Source organism: Saccopteryx leptura, chromosome 5 (genome assembly GCF_036850995.1).
Source record: "Saccopteryx leptura isolate mSacLep1 chromosome 5, mSacLep1_pri_phased_curated, whole genome shotgun sequence".
In the NCBI taxonomy this organism is placed as follows: Eukaryota; Metazoa; Chordata; class Mammalia; order Chiroptera; family Emballonuridae; genus Saccopteryx; species Saccopteryx leptura.
Genome location: NC_089507.1, coordinates 109842211 through 109868026, shown reverse-complemented (window position 1 = coordinate 109868026; position 25816 = coordinate 109842211). Strand labels below are relative to the sequence as shown.

General features: G+C 41.4%; 1 protein-coding gene across 4 annotated transcripts in view; it reads right to left on the bottom strand.

The window, feature by feature from the left end:
* Nucleotides 1–21723, bottom strand: part of UPF2 (UPF2 regulator of nonsense mediated mRNA decay) — a 128440-nt gene extending 106717 nt beyond the window's left edge. For 2 of the 4 annotated variants that reach the window (XM_066384624.1, XM_066384625.1), the window contains exons 1-3: nucleotides 19245–19352; nucleotides 14146–14525; nucleotides 9049–9828 (exon numbers count right to left, since the gene is read on the bottom strand). In XM_066384624.1, the coding sequence (XP_066240721.1) occupies nucleotides 9049–9828; nucleotides 14146–14525; nucleotides 19245–19253 (1169 nt within the window). In that variant the 5' untranslated portion in view covers nucleotides 19254–19352. Of the gene's footprint in view, nucleotides 1–9048; nucleotides 9829–14145; nucleotides 14526–19244; nucleotides 19353–21616 lie in introns of those variants that run through there. The other 2 variants (XM_066384626.1, XM_066384623.1) reach the window with 2 other exon arrangements.
* Between the last annotated feature and the right edge of the window lie 4093 nt (nucleotides 21724–25816).

Genomic DNA, 25816 nt, shown 5'->3' with positions numbered 1-25816 from the left:
TAAAAGTCAAAAAAATTCTAGTATTAACATATTTTGGGACCATTTTCTCAATCCACTGAGACTTTGCTTCCTGGAAATTGTTGACACCTGGCTCAAATAAACTTAAAAAAATATAAGAAAACATATATTTTTGGGTTTTTTCATTTTTATGACTGCTTGATTTTCTTGATATTTTTTATTTTGTATATTGCTTACTTGTTTTGCATAGATTTTAACATTTACTGATTTGATTTTATTTTTAAAATATTTTTTAAGATTTTATTTATTTTACAGAGAGAGAGAGAGAAGAGGGGAGGAGGAACAGGAAGCATCAACTCCCATATGTGCCTTGACCAGGCAAACCCAGGGTTTCAAACTGGCAACCTCAGCATTGTAGGTCGACACTTTATTCACTGGACCAACGCACGTTAGGCACATTTTATTTATTGATTTTAGAGAGAGGAGCGAGAGAAAGAGAAAGGCAGGGGGGTTGAGGCACAGGAAGCATCAATTCATAGTGGCTTCTCATATGTGCCTTACCAGGCAAGCCCACAGTTTCAAACCAGCAACCTCAGTGTTCCAGGTTGACACTTTACCCACTGCCAACACAGGTCAGGTTTGTTTGGTATAGTTTTAAAAAATGAATTTTTAAAATAAGCTATGAAAGTTTAGAAAGGCTAACATAAATTTTCTAACTCATAAAAAGGCATTGAGAAAAATCCTCATTTGAAAGTTTCTTAGGCAGGCAATATATTAAGAGCAAACTAACATTTCTTGTATACTTACAATGAGCTAGATACTATACTGCTCATAAAAATTAGGGGATATTTCAAAATAAATATGAAGCGATAAAAAAAGAAGCATTTGATATGTCACTTACTACTCAATCACAATACTGAGTTTGCATCTCATTTGCATAACTGAACTTTCTTTGACTTGTCGTTTGCTTTTCTGACGTTCGTTTAATAAAAAAAAGCCAAGTGCTTCTTTTTTTAATCACTTCATATTCATTTTGAAATATCCCCTAATTTTTGTGAGCAGTATATTATTAAGTGCTCACATAAATAAATTCATTACATTGTCCACATTTACTTCAAAGTGCTACTGTTACTCTATTTTACAGAAAAGAAAAATAAAGGAGAGATGTAAAGTAACTTGTCCTCAGTTACAGAATGAGTAAATGACAGATCTAAGAGGAGCCCAAGCAACTCTGGCTTCAAAGCCCATGCTCATAACCACTGGACATACTGCCTTTTAAATTAGAGTAAAATTATCCACTTGGTACTTAATACTATTAAAATTAGAATGTCCCTCATAATATATAAGTCAAAGATGTGGGGATTCAGCGGATTAGGTGACAACCTGGAATGCTGAGGTCACAGGTTCGAAGCCCAGGGCTTGCCAGGTCAAAGCACATACTCAAGAGGCAAATGATGCAAGTTGATGCTTCCTGCCCCCACCCACTCTTCCTCTCTCTCTCACTCTCAAATCAATAAATAAAAATGTTAAAAAAAAAAAAAGGTCCAAAACTATTAAATTAAAAAAATAAAAAACAAGTACAAGTATTAAATACAGATAAAGATGAGCGCTGTGGAAGATGTGAAAAATATAGTACAAAGAGGTAGGAAAGGGCCTGATTCTGTCACTTGCTATCAAAGTCATATTGGGCAAGCCTGATCTATGGTATATAGCACAGTGAATAAAGCGTTGACCTAGAACACTGAGGTCACCAGTTGGAAACCCTGGGCTTGCCTGGTCAAGGCACATACAGGAAGCAACTACTATGAGTTTATGCATCCTGTTTCTCCCCACTCTTTCTCTCTCCCCCTCTTTCATTCTCTCTCTCCTCTCTCTAAAATTCAATAAATAAAATCTAAGTTACATTGGGCAAACTCTTTAATCCCTAAATCTATCATATTCAAAATCGAGGTATTTCTTTCAAGGGTATTGTTATCAATTAAGATCATACATATAATGTACTCTCTAGTATTATTAATGTAAAACAGTATTTTCACAAGGAAAAAACCAGCCTTCCTCTGAAAAGGCAAGAACTTCAATGCCAAGTATTTTTTGATCTTCTATTAGTCAAATTATAAAAGAAAAACATCTGAACAAGAAAACAGAAAATCCATTTTAACTTTTACCCTGTGGAGTCATGCAAAATAACACGGAACACATGGCTAAAATCTTGAAAAAGTAATCATGAAGCAGACCCATGAAAAACTACTAGGTTTTACTTTACATCTCATTTAGTACATTATCAAATTTTCATGACAATTAACTTACATTTTCCTTTGGGTTCATTTTAGAATTTGGTTCTGAATGTCTTATAATCTTGTATGTAAAAATACTAGAGCAGAGTTAAGCATATACTCAATCAAAATATTTATCAAACAATTATGTCAAAGTCACTGAGTCAGAACCAGACAATACCTGCAAGGAGGTAACAATTTTAGAGCAGTTATAAAATTGTTAAAGCCTCTAAGTCTAAAGTACAATGACATAACATCTTAACAGTGCTTAAAATACTACAGAAGTCATCAAACAATCTACCTGTAAAAGCAAGGTACAACTTACCTGGAAGTAATGTGAAAGGTAAGAGCAACACTATTTAATTTGAGGTCAATATGTTTTTAAGTTTCAACATTGGTAATGTCTCATGAATTTGCATTAATAAAAAATATCTCCCTGATTTTAATAACAATGGGGGTGGGGAAAGCCTGCATTCTACCTACATTTATTTTTTTAATAAACTTTAAAGCAAATCACTTACTGCTGCTGAACTCAATATTCAATTATGAAGGTTGTAATTCACCAGTATTAAATAGAAAAACTTGCCACCATTCCCATCAATTAGGAAAAAGGAATTCAGATACTTCAGAATTATTCAAGCAAAAATTCTAACTAAATATCTGAATTCATGATTTTCACTATACTGCAAGGAACAATTCTGTTACACAATTAAGTTATATCTAATAAAAATTAAGTCATTTCTTCAACCAATTGTTATTACATTCCACCAAAAATAGGTCATATCACCTCTATATGAATAGTACCTCAAAGTATAAAGCATTTCAAATATAAAGAGAACTGCATGTAATACAAAGCAAAATCTACCAAGAAGTAAAGCTATTAACTCTAAATTGGCAAATATTACCTGATGTTTTGAAATGTATAAATATTAATTATAATTCCCCTGATCAATCACTTAACCAGAATGTATTTTTAAAACTAATATTCTCTTAAGTACAAAAAAGCTTATAAACTCAAATTTATTAGAATCCACCCAATCCTAGGGTCAGCTGAATTATAATACTGTATCTAAATCCCTCAGTGGCTTAGAGACAGAATCAGCCTAGGTAACACGAGAACAGAACAGTTGAGACTGTAAGTCTCATTCATTCAGTCACTGTACTGCCTGCCTTTCCTTTACTTATTACAGTGGATTTAAGAAAACACCAGAGATGTTATTACTCTACTTTTTTTAATTAGCTGAATGAATTTTTAGGTATAGACTTTACTAAGTACAGACTAAGACTTTAAGAATGGTGCCATATGCCAAACTAATTAAAATGACCAGAGCATTTGGGATTTATAGACTGAAAACAGTGTATTTGACTTTTTTTAAATGATCATCATCAAGATATTGAATAAAGGCTTAAAGTACTATAATTTAACTACATATGAGTCTTAAATATCCATTAGATTTCTAGCATTATCATGCCTAAGAGAAACTGTACTGGCAAAAACTACTGTTTGTAATTTATTCCCATAATGTAGAGAAACCTCAAAACACCTACTAGATAATGACTGAGAGGGAGAAAATGTTAAAAACTATAGTAGTCTTTTTTGGTTTTTTTGTATTTTTCCAAAGTTAGAAGTAGTGAGGCAGTCAGTCAGACTCCCGCATGCACCCAACCAGGATCCACCTGGCATGCCCACTAGGGAGTGATGCTCGGCCCCTCTGGGGCATCACTCCGTTGTGGCCAGAGCCATTCTGGCGCCTGAGGAGGAGGCCATGGAGCCATCCTCAGCACCCGGGCCAACTTTGCTCCAATGGAGCCTTGGCTGCAGGAGGGGAGGAGAGAGATAAAGAGAAAGGAGAGGGGGAAGGGTAGAGAAGCAGATGGGTGCTTCTCCTGTGTACCCTGGCCGGAAATCAAACCGGGGACCTCCACACGCCAGGCCGAGGCTCTATACCTGAACCAACTGGCTAGGGCACTATAGTAGTCATTTTAACAATACACTGTAATGTGCCCTCTCACAAAGAGACTAACATTAGGCCAAGTAAGGAACTGCACTAATCCATTCCTCATATCTTCTTTGCTGTCAGGTATTTAAATCACTTTACTAGAGGCTACTCAAACTGAAGCTATCCTAAGGCTCAGAAGTTATTAAGCCAAATGTCAGTTATTTTCTATATTGTGATTAAGATTCTCATATCCCCCAAATTATTATATCTAATTTATCTGCTAAGATCAATTTATACTAAGTAAATAACCTCCTCTCATTATCACAGGTTAATGGCTCTATATTTACATTAGTCAAAGTTTCTAGAGAAAGATCACAAAGCTGTACTTTTAACATCCTCCTCTTCAAAATTTTCGTGATATGACCTGTGGTGGCGCAGTGGACAGTGTTGACCTGGAATGCTGAGGTCTTAGATTTAAAACCCTGGGCTTGCCTAGTCAAGGCACATACCTGCTCCTCCCCACTGCCTTTCTCTCTCTTTCTCTCTTTCCTTTCTCTAAAATCAAAAAATAAAACCCTTAATAAATAAATAAAATCATTCTTAAAAAAAATAAAATTTTCATGATGACTTGAATAATGACAAAATAGATGTTATCAAGCTGAAAGGACCAGTGTGGAGAAGTACAATTAATAATATAAACTGTGTTCAAAATTATCCTTAGGTTAAAATGATTATGCCAAAAGCATCCAAATAAAGTTTACAAAGAGATAAGTCTGTAATTAGGTTAAAAAACTTCTTTACCGGCCCTGGCCGGTTGGCTCAGCGGTAGAGCATCGGCATGGCGTGCGGGGGACACGGGTTTGATTCCCGGCCAGGGCACATAGGAGAAGTGCCCATTTGCTTCTCCACCCCCATCCCCTCCTTCCTCTCTGTCTCTCTCTTCCCCTCCCGCAGCCAAGGCTCCATTGGAGCAAGGATGGCCTGGGCACTGGGGATGGCTCCTTGGCCTCTGCCCCAGGCGCTAGAGTGGCTCTGGTCGCGGCAGAGCAACGCCCCGGAAGGGCATCGCCCCCTGATGGGCAGAGCATCGCCCCCTGATGGGCAGAGCATCGCCCCTGGTGGGCGTGCCGGGTGGGTCCCGGTTGGGCGCATGCGAGAGTCTGTCTGACTGTCTCTCCCGGTTTCCAGCTTCAGAAAAAAAAAAAAAAAAACTTCTTTACCTAGTTCAAGGTGAAGAACTGGCTTGGCAAGAGTTCATTTGAACCTGACAGTGGTGGTGCAGGGACTAAGTGTAGGCCCAGGATGCTGAGGGCTCCAGTTCAAAACCCTGAGAGTGGTTTCACCAGCTAGAGTGCAGGCTCATCAGCTTGAGCCCAAGCTTGCTGGCTTGAATGCAGGCATGCCAGATAGAGCACGGGTTACCAGCTTGAGCCCGAGATCATCTACATCAGTGCTCTCCAACCCCCGGGCCGCGGACCGGTACCGGTCCGTGAGCCATTTGGTACCGGTCTGCAGAGAAAGAATAAATAACTTACATTATTTCTGTTTTATTTCTATTTAAGTCTGAACGATGTTTTATTTTTTAAAAATGACCAGATTCCCTCTGTTACATCTGTCTAAGACTCACTCTTGACGCTTGTCTCGATCACGTGATACATTTATCCATCCCACTCGAAAGGCCGATCCGTGAAAATATTTTCTGCCATTAAACCGGTCCCTAGCCCAAAAAAGATTGGGAACCACTGATCTATATGACCCCAAGGTCTCTGGATAGAGCCCAAAGGCTGCTGGCTTGAGACCCCTAACATGTATGAGAAGCAATCAATAAACAACTAAAGTGAAGCAATTACGAGATGATGCTTCCCATCTCTCCTTCCCCTCTCTCTCCCCATCTCTCTCTCAAAAAACAACAAAAATAAAAACACAAAATCTAGTTCATTTGACAAATTAAGCCTTAGGTGTGTATATAAGCCTAACAAAAACTCAAAAGAATGGAATTTTAGGTCCTGGACAGAAAAGAACACATCTAAACACAGGTCCCTAAGAACAGTGAAGTGTCTGGATATCAAGGAGCAAACTGAAAGAACCAGAGATATTAAGCCTGAAGAAGATTTAAAGGGAAACATCTGAGCCATCTACAAATACAGAGAGGGGAAAAGTAGGTTTATAGTTGTTCATATGGAAAATAGTATAATTGGCCCTGGCAGGTTGGCTCAGCGGTAGAGCGTCGGCCTGGCGTGCGGGTGACCCGGGTTCCATTCCCGGCCAGGGCACATAGGAGAAGCGCCCATTTGCTTCTCCACCCCCACCCCCTCCTTCCTCTCTGTCTCTCTCTTCCCCTCCCGCAGCCAAGGCTCCTTTGGAGCAAAGATGGCCCAGGCGCTGGGGATGGCTCCTTGGCCTCTGCCCCAGGCACTAGAGTGGCTCTGGTCGCTGCAGAGCAGCAGAGCGACGCCCCGGAGGGGCAGGGCATCGCCCCCTGGTGGGCAGAGCATCGCCCCTGGTGGGCGTGCCAGGTGGATCCCGGTCGGGCGCATGCGGGAGTCTGTCTGACTGTCTCTCCCCGTTTCCAGCTTTGGAAAAATACAAAAAAAAAAAAAAAAATAGTATAATTAATAATATAATAATAAACTGTTTTGGCCATGGCTGGTTGACTCAGTGGATTGCCTGATGTGTGGATGTCCCAGGTTCGATTCCCAGTCAGGGCACACAGAAGCGCCCATCTGCTTCTCCACCCCTCCCCTCTTGCTTCACTCTCTCTCTCTCTACCCCTCCTGCAGCCATGGCTCTATTGGAGTGAGTTGGCCCTGGGCACTGAGGATAGCTACACCTCAGGGGTTAAGAAGAGCTCAGCTGCTGAGCACCTGAGCAAGGGTCTCAGATAGGCACAGCATCACCCCTTAATGGACTTTCTGGGTGGATCCTGGTTGGGGTGCATGCAGGAGTCTGTCTCTGCCTCCTTTCTTCTCACTAAATTTGAAAAAAAAAATAAATAAATAAACTGCTCCATGTACTCACAACTATAAACCTACTTTTGCCCCACCCTGTATTTGAGATAGGAGTAGTATCTGAATGAGAAGCCAGTGCTTCTCAAACTATCTGTGGTAAGAGAATGATTTTTCCCAGTCAGTACAGACACTTTTACAAAATACAGTTAATAATATCGTGACAAAGAAAAATTGCTATAAAAACACCTAAATCCTTAGTCTCAGGTTCTATACTTCACTGTGAACAGGCAAACAGACAGATCATGGCCCCTCACTTTGAGAAGCTTTGTTCCATCTATAGTAGAAAAAAGAAATCAAAGGGAACTATTTTATGAGCAGTTCAATTTCAGTTTGAATTTCTAGCAAATACATGTGTCCAACATTGGAATGGCTCAGAGCACTAATCACTTTTGAGAGGTTTAGAAAAAATTTATCTGTCAGATAACCTGTAAAATGGATTCCTGCACTGGAAAGGTGATTAAATTATCATAGCCCTCTGGCTTCTATGCTTCTGTGAGGTCAATGAAAAGCAAACACATACCAAAAATCCTTAAAGTAGCCAATAAAAAGAGTCAAAGTATACTTATAAATCAGTTGTTATTAGGTAGAATATATGCAAAAAAGAAAAAGACAGGAAAAGTGACAAAACACTGTAAATCATAATTAAGAAACCTTAAATATGTGAGATTTTATTAACAAAGGACCACTGTTTTCCTTATAACTTGTTACTAACTATATAAATACATTCTAGTTGCCTCAACATTTAAAATAGCCCTCACTACTTAAAGCACAAAACAAGGGTTATTTTTTTTTAAGAAACCCTGAGGAACACCATTGCCATCTTAAATTCTCACCTCTGAGTGACCATCAGCCACCAAGGTTTAGCCATTAAGCCTCTGCATCTATTTTGACCCTGTCCTAATTGTACTACTACTGGCATAAACTATTACAGTCTGCTCTTCTGGTTAAATCAATAACCTTCTAGTGGTAACTACTTAAATCAGTCAGTCCTTCCCAACTAAAGTCTTATGGAAATAGAAAAGTATACGCCCCCATATTTATCCCTGATCAATAGCAATTTCAGACTTTCAACCATAAACTTTAAAAAACTGCAAATTACTCAGCCAAAGGCTATTGCTATTGCCTTGTTTCTGTACCCCCTCAGCCCTCCTCCAAATACACCCTCCATAAAAGTTTACCAATTACTATCAACTTCTACTTTATTGAGGACTCTTAGGTAGGATGCTACACAGTAGTCTACAGTATCCTGTAATAACAAAAGTGGCATCTTTAAATCAGGTATCCACTAATTACCATGTGCAAAGACATCACTTCTCTAAAATTTTAAATGGATATCCCTAGGAGAAATACTCTGTATATGCACTTTACATAGCAGTATTAAATACTTTTCTCACAGCTAATTGGATACACTATTTTCCAAATTTCTGACCTAAAATACCACTAATAATGAATAACCCATTTTTTAAAAACAGCATGTATCAATAGTGCTATCAATAAAATACAAAACAATGAAAGCAAACCTGTTATAGAGAAGGAACAGTGAAACACACAGAAAAAGAATAGCAGATAAGTTAAAGTGACAGGAAAAGAAAATTTATCCCTCGACATTGAGTTTTAAATCACAGGAATAAAACAAATTCAAAGTAAAAATCATCATATACTGGCCAGATTTCTTTTAAAATCAGACTCAAAATCTATGATATACTCATATTTAAACATGAGTACTGACTGTTACACTTTGAAATTTTCCTGGATTGTTAAACCTGCAATGAGCCCTTTTCCCCAAGTTCAGTGGCATGAAGATTTTAAACATTTTTACATATGAGCTCCAAAATAAATTCTCAATTCTGAGAAACATTTGAAAATCACCTGTTTTGTCTCTCAGTATTCTGTAGCTCCCTGTGGTCCCTTTTCAGGTGTTTGGTCAAAGACGTAAAGTATTCTTTTAAAAGATTCTGGAAAGGCTGTTGTTTCTCTGGACTAATTATCTCACTAGGAGGAAAAGTCAAATGAAACTTCTCTGCAGCACTCTTTACCTTCCTTGGTATAAGTCCAGCAATGTCATCTCCACAATGTCGACAAAAACTAATCACCACAGAAACATGAGTATGTGATTCCCGATCAGCATTAATAATATTTTTTAGCTGTTCATAGATCAAAGAAAGACCTTCCTTGTCAGTGAAAATCCCAACTATTGTCAGTTCTGCAATGAAACGCAAATCAGTTCTCAATTTGGTAATGTTAGGTGTTTTCTCTTCTTTCCTTGCTTCAAAATGTTTTTTCCAAACCTGCAGAAGTGATGGAGCAAAGTCGATATAGCGCTGATGAAACAGAGAACATAAGTGCACAGCACAATTCACATCAGATATTTTTAGTTTTGCTTCCACAATAGAAGCTACAGCTTCTGCAATGTATTTGCTTAAATTTAGGCCATTAAAATCATGGGACAAGGAGTCTCTCTGTTGTTCCGTAATAGTTTTTAGTTTCTTGACAAAAGCAGTATTTTTCTTCAAACTTGAGTCTAGTCGGCTAAAGAAATTTTCCTCTGGTCGGTTGTCTGGAGCATTTTGGTTTTTGCTACGAAGTTCCTTCCTTAACTGATGTCGTTCCCAAGCTTCCTGATGAAGCTGAAGAGATTCCTCCTTCTCTCTATATATAAAAAAAGCAAAGAACTAAATAAAATACCATTTACTTTGAATTATCATTGCCAAATCCCCTAAGAGTGATAGCCAATGAAAAAGTAATCACATAAGCATTAGAACTCAAAAACAAAAGATGCAAAAGGTCTTTTCACTACTCTTTAAGACATCTTATTGACTTAAGATAATAAGAACCCAGCATACTGATAACACTGGTAAAGCAAAGGTTTTTATATAACTAGATTAAATATCAATCTGCCAACTGGTAAGTTAAATGGATAAAGCACTTTTGTCATTTATACCTCAATAAAGCTGAAAAGACAGACAAAACATATAATGCTTAACATAAAAAATATAAAATGTTTCAGAAGGATATAAAACCTAAAACAGATTTTAAAAATTAGAATAAAAGAAGAAAAATTTGTCTACAAAGGATACTATTGCCAAATAATAAACATTATACCTATAAAAGAACACTCAGCCCAGCATATGGATGTCTTGGGTTTGATTCCTGGTCAGGGCACACAAAGAGAAACAACCATCTGCTTCTCTCCCGTCCCTTTCCCCTTCTCTCCCTCTTCTCCCATAGCCAAGCTCCACTGGTTTGAATATCGGCCCCAGACACTGAGGATAGCCCAGCTGGTCTGAAAGCATCAGCCTCAGGCACTAAAAATTGGTTGATTCGAGAATCGGCCCCAGACAGGGGTTGTCAGGTGGATCCTGGTCAGTGCACATGCAGGAGTCTGTCTCATTATCTCCCCTCCTGCCACTTTAAAAACAACAACAAAAAAAACAACACACCTTATTTCTTAAAAAGTAGAATTTCATCTGAGATAACCATCCTTGAGCTACCCTATAATTCTGATTTTTTTTTCCCCACTTCAAACTACAATATGTTAACAGGGAACTGTATTCATCACTGGGAACAGGGATATGTATCTAGTCTCCCAGAAACACACACACACGGGATTAATAATGAGTACACTTCAAGAAACTATAACCTGCCCAACTGGTGGTAGCACAGTGGATACAGTGTTGACCTAGGACGCTGAGGTCCCAGGTTCGAAACCCCGAAGTCGCCAGCTTGAGATCATTGAAATGATCCCATGGTCGCTGGCTTGAGCAAGGGGTCAGTGGCTCAACTGGAGAACCCAGGTCAAGGCACATATGAGAAGCAATCAATGAACAACTAAAATTATGCAACTAGGCCCTGGCCGGTTGGCTCAGTGGTAGAGCGTCGGCCTGGCGTGCAGGAGTCCCAGGTTCAATTCCCGGCCAGGGCACACAGGAGAAGCACCCATCTGCTTATCCACCCCTCCCCCTCTCCTTCCTCTCGGTCTCCCTCTTCCCTTCCTGCAGCCAGGGCTCCACTGGAGCAAAGGTGGCCCGGGCACTGGGAGTGGCTCTATGGCCTCTGCCTCAGGTGCTAGAATGGCTCTGGTTGCAACAGAGCAACGCCCCAGATGGGCAGAGCATCGCCCCCTGGTGGGCATGCCGGGTGGATCCTGGTCGGGCACATGCGGGAGTCTGTCTGACTGCCTCCCCGTTTCCAACTTCAGAAAAATACAAAAAAATAAATAAATAAAATAAAATTATAGTGCTTCTCATCTCTCTCCCTTCCCGCCTCTTTCCCTCAAAAAAACAAATAAACAAAAAAAAACCACTGACTTGTGCAGTACATTATATATATACATTAAGTAACTCAATTTCTATCTATTTTAAAAATATTTTAAAATATATAATGAAATTATATACAGGCGAGAGAATGTGATGTTTTAAAATACTCCAGGTGGGCCCTGGCCCATGACTCAGAGGACAAAGCGTCCACCTGGCATATGGACTTCCTGGGTTCAACTCCCAGTCAGGGCACACAGGACAAGCAACCACCTGCTTCTCCACCCCTTCCTCCCCTTTCTCTCCTTCTTCCCCTCCCACAACCAGTGGCTCATTTGGTTCAAGCATCAGGTGCTAAGGATAACTCTGTCAGAGCAGGACAGCCTCAGGTGCTAAAAATAGCTCAGATTCAAGCATCAGGATCCCAGTCAGGGAGCATGTGGGAGTCTGTCTCATTATCTCCCCCCCTTACTTAAAAAAAAAAAAAAAAACTCCAGGGAGGGGAAGTACATAATTATTGATGCTGCATAGATGGGAGGGTGGGGTTTGGGTCATTATTCCATTCTATTTTTGCATATGTTTTAATTCCCACCCCCCCAAATTGGGTTTTTGGCTGTTGTTGTTTTAAGTAAGCTCTTTGTAAAGGAGGGAAGAAGGAGCAAAAGATACAATAAAACTGAAAATAGCCCTGTGAATGTAAAAAAAAAAAGTAAAATATAAAATAAGCAAGAAACTCTCAAGAATCACGGTTCCAAATATTCCAAAACTAGAATATAGACTTAAGGCTCCAGTTCCTTATTAAAAATAGAAATACTGGCCCTGGCCGGTTGGCTCAGTGGTAGAGCATCAGCGTGGCGTGCAGAAGTCCCGGGTTCGATTCCTGGCCAGGGCACACAGGAGAGGCACCCATCTGCTTCTCCACCCCTCCCCCTCTCCTTCCTCTCTGTCTCTCTCTTCCCCTCCCGCAGCCGAGGTTCCATTGGAGCAAAGATGGCCCGGGAGCTGGGGATGGCTCCTTGGCCTCTGCCCCAGGCGCTGGAGTGGCTCTGGTCACAGCAGAGCAACGCCCCGGAGGGGCAGAGCATCGCCCCCTGTTGGGCAGAGCGTCGCCCCCTGGTGGGCGTGCCGGGTAGATCCCAGTCAGGCGCATGCAGGAGTCTGTCTGACTGTCTCTCCCTGTTTCCAGCTTCAGAAAAATACAAAAAAAAAAAAAAATAGAAATACTGTACTAAACAACTTTTGGAAGAAAGTATATGGCTGAACTATTCTACAGATCCATACAACTCATGTTTGCAAACAGATTTTTAAATTGTATATAGAAAGAGAAAAGCTCCCGTTATTCAACAACTGTCATTTGCACTATACCCTAGCAGCCTTCCGATGAGGACTACCACGGTTTTCACCATTTACTATAGTACTCGCATAGACTTACAAGGTTAATAAATTCAGATCCCCCTCTGGCAGGATAGCCTACTTGGTTAGAGTGTCGTCCTGATGTACCAAGGTTGCAGGTTCAATCCCCAATCAGAGCACATATGAGAGTTAACCAACGAATACATAATGAGTGGAACTGTAGGTAGAGCGCAGAGCGCATTCCTAGCAGCTGTGGCTGATGCAATGCTGTGAGAATACTCCAGCACCTGAAACCCTCCTAGGCACACCCAGGAGGGAGCTCACCCGCTGTAAGGAAGTGACTCAGCGCTAACCAGACAGCTCCCTGACCTTTTCAGCCATTGGCTATAAAGGACATGCTGTAACATTCTATTGGCTGAGCCCATGTATATAAGCTAGCTTACTTCCTTAATAAAGTGGATCTGCGTCACTGAACCTGGTCTCCAGAGTCAGGTCTCTGCATCTTCATCGTCCTCACCCCCGGTGGGCCTTGTCCACAAACAACAAATTGATGTCTTTCTCTCTAACCCCTTCATCTCTCTTTAAAACCAATAAATAAAATAAAACTTGGAAAAATAAGTTTAGATAAAGATAATAATGGAAGGCATTATAGAACTGTACCTAAGGACAAAGGGGTTTTTTTCATTGATTTTAGATAGAAGGGGGGAGAGGGGGAGAGAGGGAGAGAGATATCCATTTGTTGGTTCACTTATTTATGCATTCATTGGATGATTTTTGTGTGTCTCCTGACCGGGGACCAAACCTGCAACCTTGATGTATAGGAACAATGCTCTACCCAGCTGAGCTACCCAGCCAAAGCAGGGCAAAGGTTTTTAAAATCAGCCAACCTAGGCTAAAATCCCAGCACCCACTGTTTACTGGGACCTCAGGCAAGTTACTTAACCTCTTAAATTTTATTAATCTGTAAAATGAGGATCATAAAACTTCATTAGGACTGCCTTAAGGGTATGTACTGATACACTTCCTTGTACTTGGCTCCCAGTAAATACAAAGAGCAGCCATTAAAAACTCTCAACCTAAAAAAGATAATTATATCATTTAAAAAAAACAAAGCTTTTTTAAAATCCAAAATAATTCCAATTACCCTATACTTCAAAAAATATTGTTTCAGATTACTATTATTTAATTCAAAGTATTAAAGCACCACAAGCATGCCTCCTCAAGTCAGTGAAACTAACAGAACATATAAGATATTCCCAATTCTCAAAGAACTGCACCCAAAAAGTTTTATTTCACATAATCTGTTTTTCCAAAACAGCTCTACCTCTCCATTTCCCACATCAATCACTAACGTTCTTACTTCAGCTGGGCAGCTTCCTCCTCTTGCTGTCGTTTTGCCTCCTCTTCTTGTTTCTTTCTCTCTTCCTCTTCATGTTTCTTTTTTTCTTCTTCTTCTTTTTTCTTTAATTCCTCTTCTGCCTTCACCTTTTCTTCTTCTTTTTTCTTGCGTTCTTTGTCTTCTTTTTTTCGCTTATCTTCTTCCAGTTTCTTCTTTTTATCCTCAGGGACCTTAATAACCTCCTTCTTGGCAGGGAGCTTGATCTCCTCTTTAGGTTTCTCCCTGCTGCTCACTGGCCGCCTTTCACCACAGTCTTTTTCCTTGTTGTTTAGCAAGGATTCTTTTTCTTCCATACTTGCTGGCTTTTTACGCTCAGCTGGCATTATGTTACCCAGGACAATCTGTAATAGTAAAAGAATGTCAGTATTGTAGACACAGTGACTTTTTGATACGATGACATATTTTTAAACAAAATACATTAATGCAACTTCGCAATTGTGAGATATTAAATAAATGCCTGCAAAATAAATAATACTTCTGTGATAAAATAATCTAATGGTCAATTTCCACATTCTTCCACATTACTTTTATTTTATTTTATTTTGTATTTTTCTGAAGTGAGAAGCCAGGAGGCAGAGAGACAGACTCTCGCATGCACCCAGCCGGGATCCACCCAGCATGCCCACTAGGGGGCGATGTTCTGCCCATCTGGGTTGCTACCGGAGCCATTCTAGCGCCTGAGGCAGAGGCCATGGAGCCATCCTCAGTGCCCAGGCCAACTTTGCTCCAATGGAGCCTTAGCTGTGGGAAGGAAAGAGAGAAAGAGAGGAAGGAGTGGGGGAAGAGTGGAAAAGCAGATGGGTGCTTCTCCTGTGTGCCCTCGTCAGGAATTGAACCTGGGACTTCCACATGCTAGGCCAACACTCTACCACTGAGCCAACCAGCCAGGGCTCAGGGCCTATATTTTTATTAACAAAAAACTCAAACACAAACAAAACTAAAGAGCACAATATAAGGAACCTCCATCTATTCATCACCCAAATTCAACTATCAATTACAAAATACATATATCACTTAATCATTAACACTTCAGTATGTATCAAACATTTTGAACAGTATTAACTCGAAAATTTTTAAAACCTTTGAGACGCTAGTTACAGTATTTCATACAATATTCAACAGAAGTATTTAAGAAACATAAATGAGTTCTTGCCACCTATAAATCAAATGACAAAATAGACAATAGAAGATTCACAAACGTTACCTCATTCTTCTAATCTTATCAAACTCAAATACAAAAACTGTCAACTATTCTCAAATTAGACTAGCTTCTTAATCTCTTTAGTTTTAGTCAAAATTAATGTATAAATAAGATTATAAAAATCTTTGTATTCTGGGTTTTTTTTAACTTTTCATTTATTGATTTTAGAGGAGAGAGAAGAGGAACAGAGGGAAAGAGGGGGGAGAAGGGGGGAGAGAGAGAGGGAGAGAGAGAGGGAGAAAGGGAGAGAAGGAAGGAAAGGAAAGAGGAAGGATAAAGGCAAGAGGGGGGAGAGGGGAGGGGGTAGGGGAGGGGGGAGAAGGGGGAGAGGGAAAAAAGGGGGAAGGGGGAGAAGAAGAAAGAAGAAGGGAGGGAGAGGATGGGAAAAGGAGGTAGACAGGGATAGGGAGGTTGGGAGAGGGTAGGAGAAGGTGACAAGGGAGGGAGAGGGGAGGAGGAGGAGGAGGGGGAGGGGGAGGGGGAGGGGGAGGGGGAGGGGGAGGGGGACGGGAACATCAATCTCTTACTCTATGTGCCCTGACTGTAGATTGAACCTAGAACCTCTGTGCTCTGAGGGAAGCACTATAATCAACAGAGTTATCTGGCCAGGGCTGTACATTGTTCTTTATTCGCCAATACAGTAGCTACCAGCCAAGTCTCTCAGCCTCAGCAACGCTGACATTTTGGGCACGATAAGTCTTTGTTTGGGGGCAGGAGGTTGGCTGGGGGCAGGGTAGGTAACACTATCCTGTGCACTTTACCAACTTTAGCAGCATCCCTGCATTTTACGCAGTAGACGCCAGTAATATCTCCCTCATTTTAACCAAAAATTACTCCAAATATTTCCAAATGATCCCTGGGGACAAAATTGCCACCAGTCAAAAACACTGCACACTAAAAGAACAAAACAAAACAAAAAAAGAAAATAAAAAAGACACTACACTAGCCATATGTGGTACTTGCATGTAAATTAATTAAAGTTAAATAGAATTTGTGCCTGACTGGTGGTGGTGCAGTAGATAGAGTGTCAACCTGGGACCCTGAGGTCCCAGGTTTGAAACCCCAAGGTTGCCAGCTTGAGCATGGGATCACTGGCTTGAAGCCCAAGATCACTGGCTTGAGTAAGGGGTCACTGGCTCAGCTTGAGCACCCACTCCCCTAACGCCTGTCAAGGCACATACAAGAAGCAATCAATGAACAACTAAAGTGATGCAATGAGTTGATGCTTCTCCTCTCTCCCTTCCTGTCTGCCCCTCCCCTCTGTCTCTCACTAAGTTAATTAATACATTTTGAAATTAAGTTCTTTATAATCATAATCCAGATGGCAAGTCTTCAATTCCACATGTGGCTAGTGGGTACCAAATCAGGCATTTGCAGATATGGAGCATTTTCATCACCACAGAAAGTTCTAATGGATAGCACTGGTTTATAGTACAGGCGCTATACAGTTAGCTGGAAATAAACTCTGGAACAAAAAAATTTATTTCCCTGCAAAATTCAGGCTTTTTTGTTTCTCAAAATTAGTATCTCTACTTAGTACTAGTCTTAATATAATTTTTAATGGACAATGCTTCATGTTTTTTAACTCCTAAATCATGTGAAAGTTGTATGAAAAAAAAGCCAAAATATTTTCTATTTAACTCCCCAGTTTTTTTTTAATTATTTTTTTTTATTTATTCATTTTAGAGAAGACAGAGAGAGAGAGTTAGAGAGAAAGAAAGGGAGAGACAGAGAAGGGGGGGAGGAGCAGGAAGCATCAGCTCCCATATGTGCCTCGACCAGACAAGCCCAGGGTTTTGAACCGGCGACCTCAGAGTTCCAGGTCGACGCTTGATCCACTGCGCCACCACAGGTCAGGCCTCCCCAGTTTTTAATACAACATCCAAAGGCTTTAGTTAACCTCAGTGGTGGAATCAGAAAAAGAAAAAAAAAGTTTGTTAATCCTATTTAAGTATTAACTACTTACTTATGCGGCAAAACAGTGTTAACATCTATATTGAAGTATAGTTATCAATCTTATACCGCTTCAATTAAATACCTATCCTAAAGCAAACAAATTTTCAAAAGAGAGGGTAATACCATTCATTGGTCCACAGTAAATATATACTTTATCTCATTTAAATATAAAATCTTTATGAGGTGGGTATTATTTTCCCTATTTTATAAATGTGTAAACTGAAACTTGATCAAGTAACCTGACCAAGGCCTCCACAGATAATGGAATCTGATGAGCCCATGTTCTTAACCAAAGTTATTAAGTACCTTCAGAGTACCGAACGATGAGTTGGAAGATTTCATCACTGATACCAAGAAAAATCAAAGAATTATGTATCGCAGTAGAGTCTCCCTTATAATGGCTAAGCAGTTTTGTATTACATCTTTAAATTTTGGCAGAGTCTAGATAAAGTGTTCAGGGGCAAGATAATTCTTAAAATACCAAGACAGTCTTATTTAGGGACATTTGTTATTGCGTGCAAAAAAAAAAAAATGTTTACATAGAATTTGAATTTTGATAGTAAGCATCAACAAGTGTATCAGCAATACAAGGGATAGAGTTTCCCGACAATTAAATGGTATCTAAATTTACAATTAACGTCATTTTTTTAAAATAAAATTAGATATCATTCAGTTAAAACATTAAGAAACTCATCTGAACTCTGAAAAATTCATAAAAGATTACTGTTGATTAGCTTAAAGAGTCTCCCAAACATTTGTGACTCTCAATAGTTCACTTAATAAATTTTTTTGTGTGTGTGTATTTTTCTGAAGCTAGGAACGGGGAGAGACAGTCAGACAGACTCCTGCATGCGCCCGACCGGGATCCACCCGGCACGCCCACCAGGGGGCGATGCTCTGCCCCTCCGGGGCCTCGCTCTGTCACGACCAGAGCCACTCTAGCGCCTGAGGCAGAGGCCAAGGAGCCATCCCCAGCGCCCGGGCCATCTTTGCTCCAATGGAGCCTCGGCTGCGGGAGGGGAAGAGAGAGACAGAGAGGAAGGAGAGGGGGAGGGGTGGAGAAGCAGATGGGCACTTCTCCTATGTGCCCTGGCCGGGAATCAAACCCGGGACCTCTGCACGCCAGGCTGACGCTCTACCACTGAGCCAACCGGCCAGGGCCACTTAATAAATTTTTAAGTGCCTACTATATCAAACTGTAGTAGGCACTCATGAATTAGATCCACTCTAGAGCATAATAAAACAGATTTTAGCCTGACCAGGCGGTGGCGCAGTGGATAGAGCGTTGGACTGGGATGCGGAAGACCCAGGTTCGAGACTTAAAGGTCGCCAGCTTGAGCTCGCCAGCTTGAGCACGGGCTCATCTGGTTTGAGCAAAAGCTCACCAGCTTGAGCCCAAGGTCGCTGGCTCAAGCAAGGGGTTACTTGGTCTGCTGAAGGCCCACGGTCAAGGCACAAGGCACATATGAGAAAGCAATCAATGAACAAGTTGTTGCAACGCACAATGAAAAACTAATGATTGATGCTTCTCATCTCTCTCCGTTCCTGTCTGTCTGTCCCTGTCTATCCTTCTCTCTGACTCTGTCTCTGTAAAAAAAAAAACACACACAAAAAAAAACATTTTAAAGAAGATCCTTAAGACTTGGTTCTGGTATCTTCTTCGAATCATTTCATCCTTATATTTCAAACATATACCCCAAGTATACATGCAACTAAATCTCAGTGAAAAAAAAATGACAAAAATCTAAATGTTCGTGTAAAAGTAGCAATGCAACATGTAAAAAAATTATATGGAGCCTTGGCCGAGTAGCTCGGTTGGTTAGCAGTGGTTTTTCAGCCTTTTTACACTTGGGAGGACCAGTGAAAATATAATTATTTCAGGGAATAATAGCGCAAAAATTACCCTGAGCATAAGTTAATTCGACCTCACTAGGTCTATAATATTCATACAACATCAGGGTGGTTAACTCTTTCACAGACCAGCATGAAATTTCTGGCAGACTGGTACACGGGCTGGGGGTTGAAAAACAATGGGTTAGAGCACTGTCTATATATGCCAAGATTGCGGGTTTGATTCCTGGTCAGGGAATAAACAAGAATCAACCAATGAATGCGTAAGTAGAAAAAGAATGGATGTTTCTCTTTCCTTCTCTCTCTCTCCCCCTTCCTCTCTCTCAAATCAATAAATAAAAATTAAAAAGAATGATGATGATGATAATAACAATAATATAGACTTTCAAGTCAGAAAAACTTTAAGTTTGCATCCGAACTCTGCAACCTGGAAACTGGGCAACAACTTCTCTGAATCTATTCATTGATAAAACGGAGATATGGCTACCTTTCTTAGACAGTTCTTAAACTTCTAACATGGCACCAAGCATAAGGGAGGGTTACCAAAAAAGTTTCTTTCACACAGAACACTAAAAAGTTGATTGTAAAATGAGAGATTCTGAATTAGGACTACTAGATTTACATCTACTCCAATTCTCAATTTCTACATCGAGGTGGCAACAGAAGAGTGCCATGCCCAAGATTACACAAGTTTAGTGGCTGGGACAAGACCCTCTGCCCAGTGCTCTTTTCCACTCTATACTCTGACTCTCTAAGATTAAAAAAAATAAAATAAAATAAACAAACAAGATAATTCAGATCAGTATACATTTGTGATATATTGAGTTAAAAAACTAAACTGAGCATTAAATTACATTTAATAAAGTGCTAAATTTTAAATTATTTTAATAAATCCATGCTTCAATAGAGACAAATATTTTACCTAACATGTTTCAAAAAGTTTTTCAAATAAAAACTAAAACTTTAAAGAGTCTATTTCAAAGTAATACAGATAAAAATTAGTGATCTTTTGACTGAAACTAGCTCTTACAAATTATTTTGCTGAGTACAGTAACATTCGGATGGTCCTTAAAATGAAGCCATGCTTTAAAACCACCAAATAGTCTCCTAGCCCTTGGACTTCATGTTTTATTTGGTTTTCTAAATATACTCTGAACTTTCAAAAGAAAGCAAAACTACTTTACTAGTAAAACAGGTACCAACGAAGCGTACTGGGGGACAGAGTGCAAAGAAAGAGTTTCCTTTTTAAAGCTAATCCTTTGCAAAGCACCATATGGAGTCTGTATGAAATCACGATCAGACTGCTCTGAAAGGGCTCTGTTTACCTTTTAATTCTGTTATTCAAATGTTCTAAGGGCAGAACCGCACATTAAGGGGCATTAGTTACCAGTCTTTGAATGTAAAAAACGTCCTTAATATTAAAGACTCATTCAAAGTTTTTAGAAATTTCACCACAGTTCAAAAATTGTCTTGATGAGCTGTACGATTTTTATAAACACCTAAAACTATAATAAATGAGAAGGCTGAATAATAGTTTCACTTTGGTCTGATGCATCACTACGTACAAATCCTAAAACAAAAAGAGAACTGAAGGTCCGGTGCAGTGTGTACCCCCGAGCCTGTGAGCTGGCTCCGCTTGGCCAACCTGGAGACCAGGTATCCTGTGATCATCTCCTTAGTTCAACAGCACTAACAAGAGTACCAGAAGATTTGGGATGAAGGCAAAGTGGAGAATCACCAGCCTATGAGACTAAAAAGAAGTTAACCAAATAATCTACGCCCACCATTCCCAAATACTCCCAAACCCCTTCCCCTAAACACGCATCTCCCACAAACCCCTGCTCTCGCTCCACATTTCTACACCTAACACGCTTCCCCGCCACAACTCCCCTTCCTGCGGCTACATCTACGGTGACCATCCTTGCCCCAACCCTAACTTCGCACCCCATGTAACTTAGCACCCCACACTTCCTCACCACCGAAGAACGAGAATCTCCGGCTGGTCTCCCTACTCCACATCCTCCAACACGAGCACCCTCCACACTTCCTCGCCCTCGCTTCCCTCACGACTCCCAAAGAGCTTCCCCAGCCTCGCCTCGCTCTGCTCCACACCCCCAACACCTTCACCCCGACACAGCAGGCTCGCCGCCGCCAGCCGCGAGGCCCAGCCTCGGCGTGTGGGGCAGGCGCCCCTCACGCCTGCCCCGGGCCAGGGGCTCCCACGTTGGTGGAAGCTTCAGAGAACAGGAGCTGAGGAGGACGACGCTGGACCCGCGGTCCGTCTCCTGCTTGCCGCCCCCGGAGCGCTGGGGTGAGGAGTCGCCTCTTGGGTCCCCCAGGGAGTAGGAGTCCAGGCCGGTGCCTCCCAGCCCCGCTTCTTCCCAGTCGTTGGAGCGGAGGGCAAGGAGGTTCTCCGGGACTCACCTCGAGCCTGTTGTCAACATTAGCCCCGGGTTTCCCAGCACCAACTCCAGCGCTCAGACTCTCCCCTCCCCTCCCCCCACCTATCTCGGAGCCGAGGGCCCGCCTTCCCTCAGCTCCCCCTCTTCCCTCCTCCCGCCGGCCCTCCGCCCGCCACTCACCAGCGCGGACAGGCAGCGAGTGGGGGCAGGGCAGAGGAAGGCGAGGAGGAAGAAGCTATCCACTAAGTTGCCAGATCGATAACAGTTCCGTCGCCTATCCTCCGGCATACTGCTGCCCTTAGCAGGGTGTTCTATTGCGAGAAAAGGCTCAGCTAGATGCCACACACTTAGCGGCTCGTTCTAATTGCCAACTTCATGAAAGGAAAGAATTGTTTAGACTGGCAATCAATAAGACAGCCACAACCAGCACCTCGAGCACGGGCCCTAGCTAAGGAGGGGAGTGTTCTGCGAACCGGAGGCAGGAAGTGGATTGGTTGCCAGGAAAAGGAAAGCGCCTGAATTAGAGGTGCGCAAGCGCAGGCCTGTTTGGGGGGGGGGGGGGAGAAAAGGAGAAGGGGCGGGGCGGAGCTAAGAGGAGGTAAGGTAAGGCGGTGGAACAGTCGGGAGAATTACGGAGCACCGTGAAGGACAAATTTGGCTACGTGATCTTCGTGGGCGTTTCCTGAAGCAAATATAAGGAAGAGATCTAAGAAGGGAAAGTTTGATTGGACTAATTCGAGGGGTGAGGTTGAAGGGTTAGGAAATTGGAAACCACAAGCTAAAGAACATGGCAGGTGAGAAAGGTAGGAGTTTAAGAATGGGTCTAGATCTAAGTGCCCTAGAGACTACGGAAGTCCCGTGGGGGAATTTCCAGCAGCGGTTTTAGGTGTTCCGCATTATAGCTCAGCGTCAGGAAGAATCGAGACTTTTTCTGTACAGCTCTTAGAAAGTACCTGTACCCGGTTCTAGCATGCAAAATTTTAAAATGATTTCCCTTTGTTAATTGAATGAAATCACTCGTTTGTTTTAAATATCTAGTCATTACTTCCGAATGCGAACCCTAGTCTTCTTTTTAAAATAGGTCATCGGCTTATCCACACAACTCATTCTGTCTTAAATTACTAAATTTGCGTGTCTGGCTTACGATTTTTATCGAAACAGTGCTAGGAGTCTGCCAACATCTCTGAGTAGGTGTTCGTACAGTCGGCTTTGGCTGGTCAGGAGCCACAGGTACAAAGCAGCAAAACCGGTCTTGATTCTTGCTTGGTATGTGGTGCCCCACCCGATTTCCAAGCCCACAAAATGTGCTGCTAACAGTCTCAAATGCTTGAGGCAGGTGTAGTTTCAGCTTTTGCCCATTTGCCTGTATTAAGTGTTCTACTTCCCATTTATTATTAGCACACAAATTACCCTCCCAGAGTGTTGATTCTTCCTGTATTTGTTTATTTTCCAAAACAGTACTAGTATGTCAATCATTTAAAGGGTAGTAAAAGAGAAAGACAAAGATGTCTATCTGTACCATTAGTAACTATGAGGGATAGCCACCCACACTTCAAAGTTTTCTTTTTCTCATTTTGTCTGGGTACCTTAAGAAGATTTACCATGCTGTTGATAAATTCTTCCTATCCTAAAGTAAGACAATCTTTGCCTTGAATCAGTGTTGAAAGGGCATTTTTATTGAGCATTTTCTATTTTACATTTGTTATTTTAATTAATAATCACAACAAAGCTGGAGGAACTGAGTCACAGAAAGACTTAACTAATTTACTTAAGACCACAAAACTAGTGAGTATATAATCTAGCATTATACCCAAGTCTTACTCCAAAAACCTAAGCTATTTCTGCTATATTCCACTGCCTTTTTATACGCTTTTACATTGACTGAGTAGGCTGTCAGTCTTATTTTTTCCAAAGATGTCAAGCTAGCATCGGACAACCTTATGATGTGGCAGTATTATTCCAATCTGTAACTGGAAGAAACACTACTCTGAAGAAACCATCATTTTTGTATTTTGATATTAATTCAAACTTCACCATTTTCTGAAACTACATTATATTAATCATTTAAGTCTTTAAATATATCATTAATTTGAGAATATTCCCAAAATATCCATTCTTTTTGCCTACTTCAATTGACAGAACTATATACCATGTGAAAAAAATAACTGCTAAAAATATATTTATTTAATACTATTTTCTACTTAAAACCTGGCTATGGTGCTACTTCACAGAAGAAAGCAAAATGTAAGGAGAGACTATAATTACAGGGGAGGACAAACCTTGAGTTAAAAAAAATAAAACAGGTCTGTGTGCTCTGCTGGGTGTGTATTGTACCATAAACAATTCCAGCTTTTAGAAGCCAGTGTCCAGTTTAACTAATTTAAGCTGGGTTAAGCTACCTGTTTTTTGTGTGTGTAAGGTCGGTGGATAATGGGGAAAGGTCAGACCTGGGAACTTTGGCTAGGACCGCCCACAACCAAGCGTGCCAAAAGAAACTTCCCAGGAGCTCTTTGGAAAAAAGCGGCCATCTGCCAGCCAGTGAGATTTCACCATGTCATATTAGCTCAACCACCCTAGGGACCCTTTAAATATCTCCCTCACGGGTCACCACTTGCGACTTCCTTGGCCTCCATCTTTCCTTGGGTCCAGGGAACCATCGGGCGGGATGCGCACTCTGTACTCAATAAAGCTTTTTATTATCCCACACTTTGTGGCTCTGGCCCCTTCCTTCCTTATTGGCGGGGAAAAATATGAAACCTTACATTGTGTGTGGTTTTTTTTCCAAGCAACTGCTTTGTGATATATCGCTGGTGGAAGTTTTCAAAATTTTACCTCTATCAGCAGTTTCTAGTATGTGCTGAGATATATCTATTCACTAAGAAATCTAAGTGTTGAGGGTACATTTAAACAAATATAAATATTAAATATATGAAATATAGTAGTACTAGCTACCAAACCATATTGAAATTTCTCATGGAGACCTGTGGTGGCGCAGTGGATAAAGCGTCGACCTGGAATGCTAAGATCGCCGGTTCAAAACCCTGGGCTTGCCTGGTCAAGGCACATATGGGAGTTGATGCTTCCTGCTCCTCCCCCTGTTCTCTCTCTATCTCTCCCTCTCTCTCTCTCTCTCCCCTCTCTCTCTCTAATAAAAATGAATAAATAAAATCTAAAAAAGTAAATAAAAAATTTAAAAATTTTTTCTCATGGAATTGTAAGATTGAAAATTTACTAACATTGGCTTATATTAATTTCACCAAAATAGCCTGACCTGTGGTGGCGCAGTGGATAAAGCATCGACCTGGAATGCTGAGGTTGCTGGTTCAAAACCCTGGGCTTGCCTGGTCAAGGCACATATGGGAGTTGAAGCTTCCTGCTCCTCCACCCCTTCTCTCTCTCTCTCTTTCACCTCTAAAAAAAAAAAAAAAATTTCACCAAAATAAAAATGAAGCAATGTGAAGTTACTTTTTTGGTTTGTTTTGTTTTGTTTAGCTATTAATAAATATGGTTAGTCAATAAAAAAAGGCAATTTAGATCATAAAATTTATGAGCTGCTTAGAATACGTAAAGTCCAGACCCTGGGCCCTGGCCGGTTGGCTCAGCGGTAGAGCGTCGGCCTGGCGTGCGAGGAACCCGGGTTCGATTCCCAGCCAGGGCACATAGGAGAAGCGCCCATTTGCTTCTCCACCCACACCCCCTCCTTCCTCTCTGTCTCTCTCTTCCCCTCCCGCAGCCAAGGCTCCATTGGAGCAAAGATGGCCCGGGCGCTGGGGATGGCTTCTTGGCCTCTGCCCCAGGCGCTAGAGTGGCTCTGGTTGTGGCAGAGCGACGCCCCGGAGGGGCAGAGCATCGCCCCCTGGTGGGCAGAGTGGCGCCCCTGGTGGGCGTGCCGGGTGGATCCCGGTCGGGCACATGCGGGAGTCTGTCTGACTGTCTCTCCCTGTTTCCAGCTTCAGAAAAAAAAAAAAAGTCCAGACCCTGGCTGGTGGGTAAGAGTATCGGCCCAGCATATGGACATCCTGGGTTCAATTCCTGGTCAAGACACACAGGAGAAGGAACCATTTGCTTCTCTCCCACTTCTCTCCCTCTTCTCCCACAGCGAGTGACTCAGTTGGTTCCATCATGACCCGTGGTACTGATGATAGTTAGGTTGGTTTAAGCATATCAGCCTCAGGCACTAAAAATAGCTCGGTATTGGAGCATTGGTACCAGAGAAGTTGCC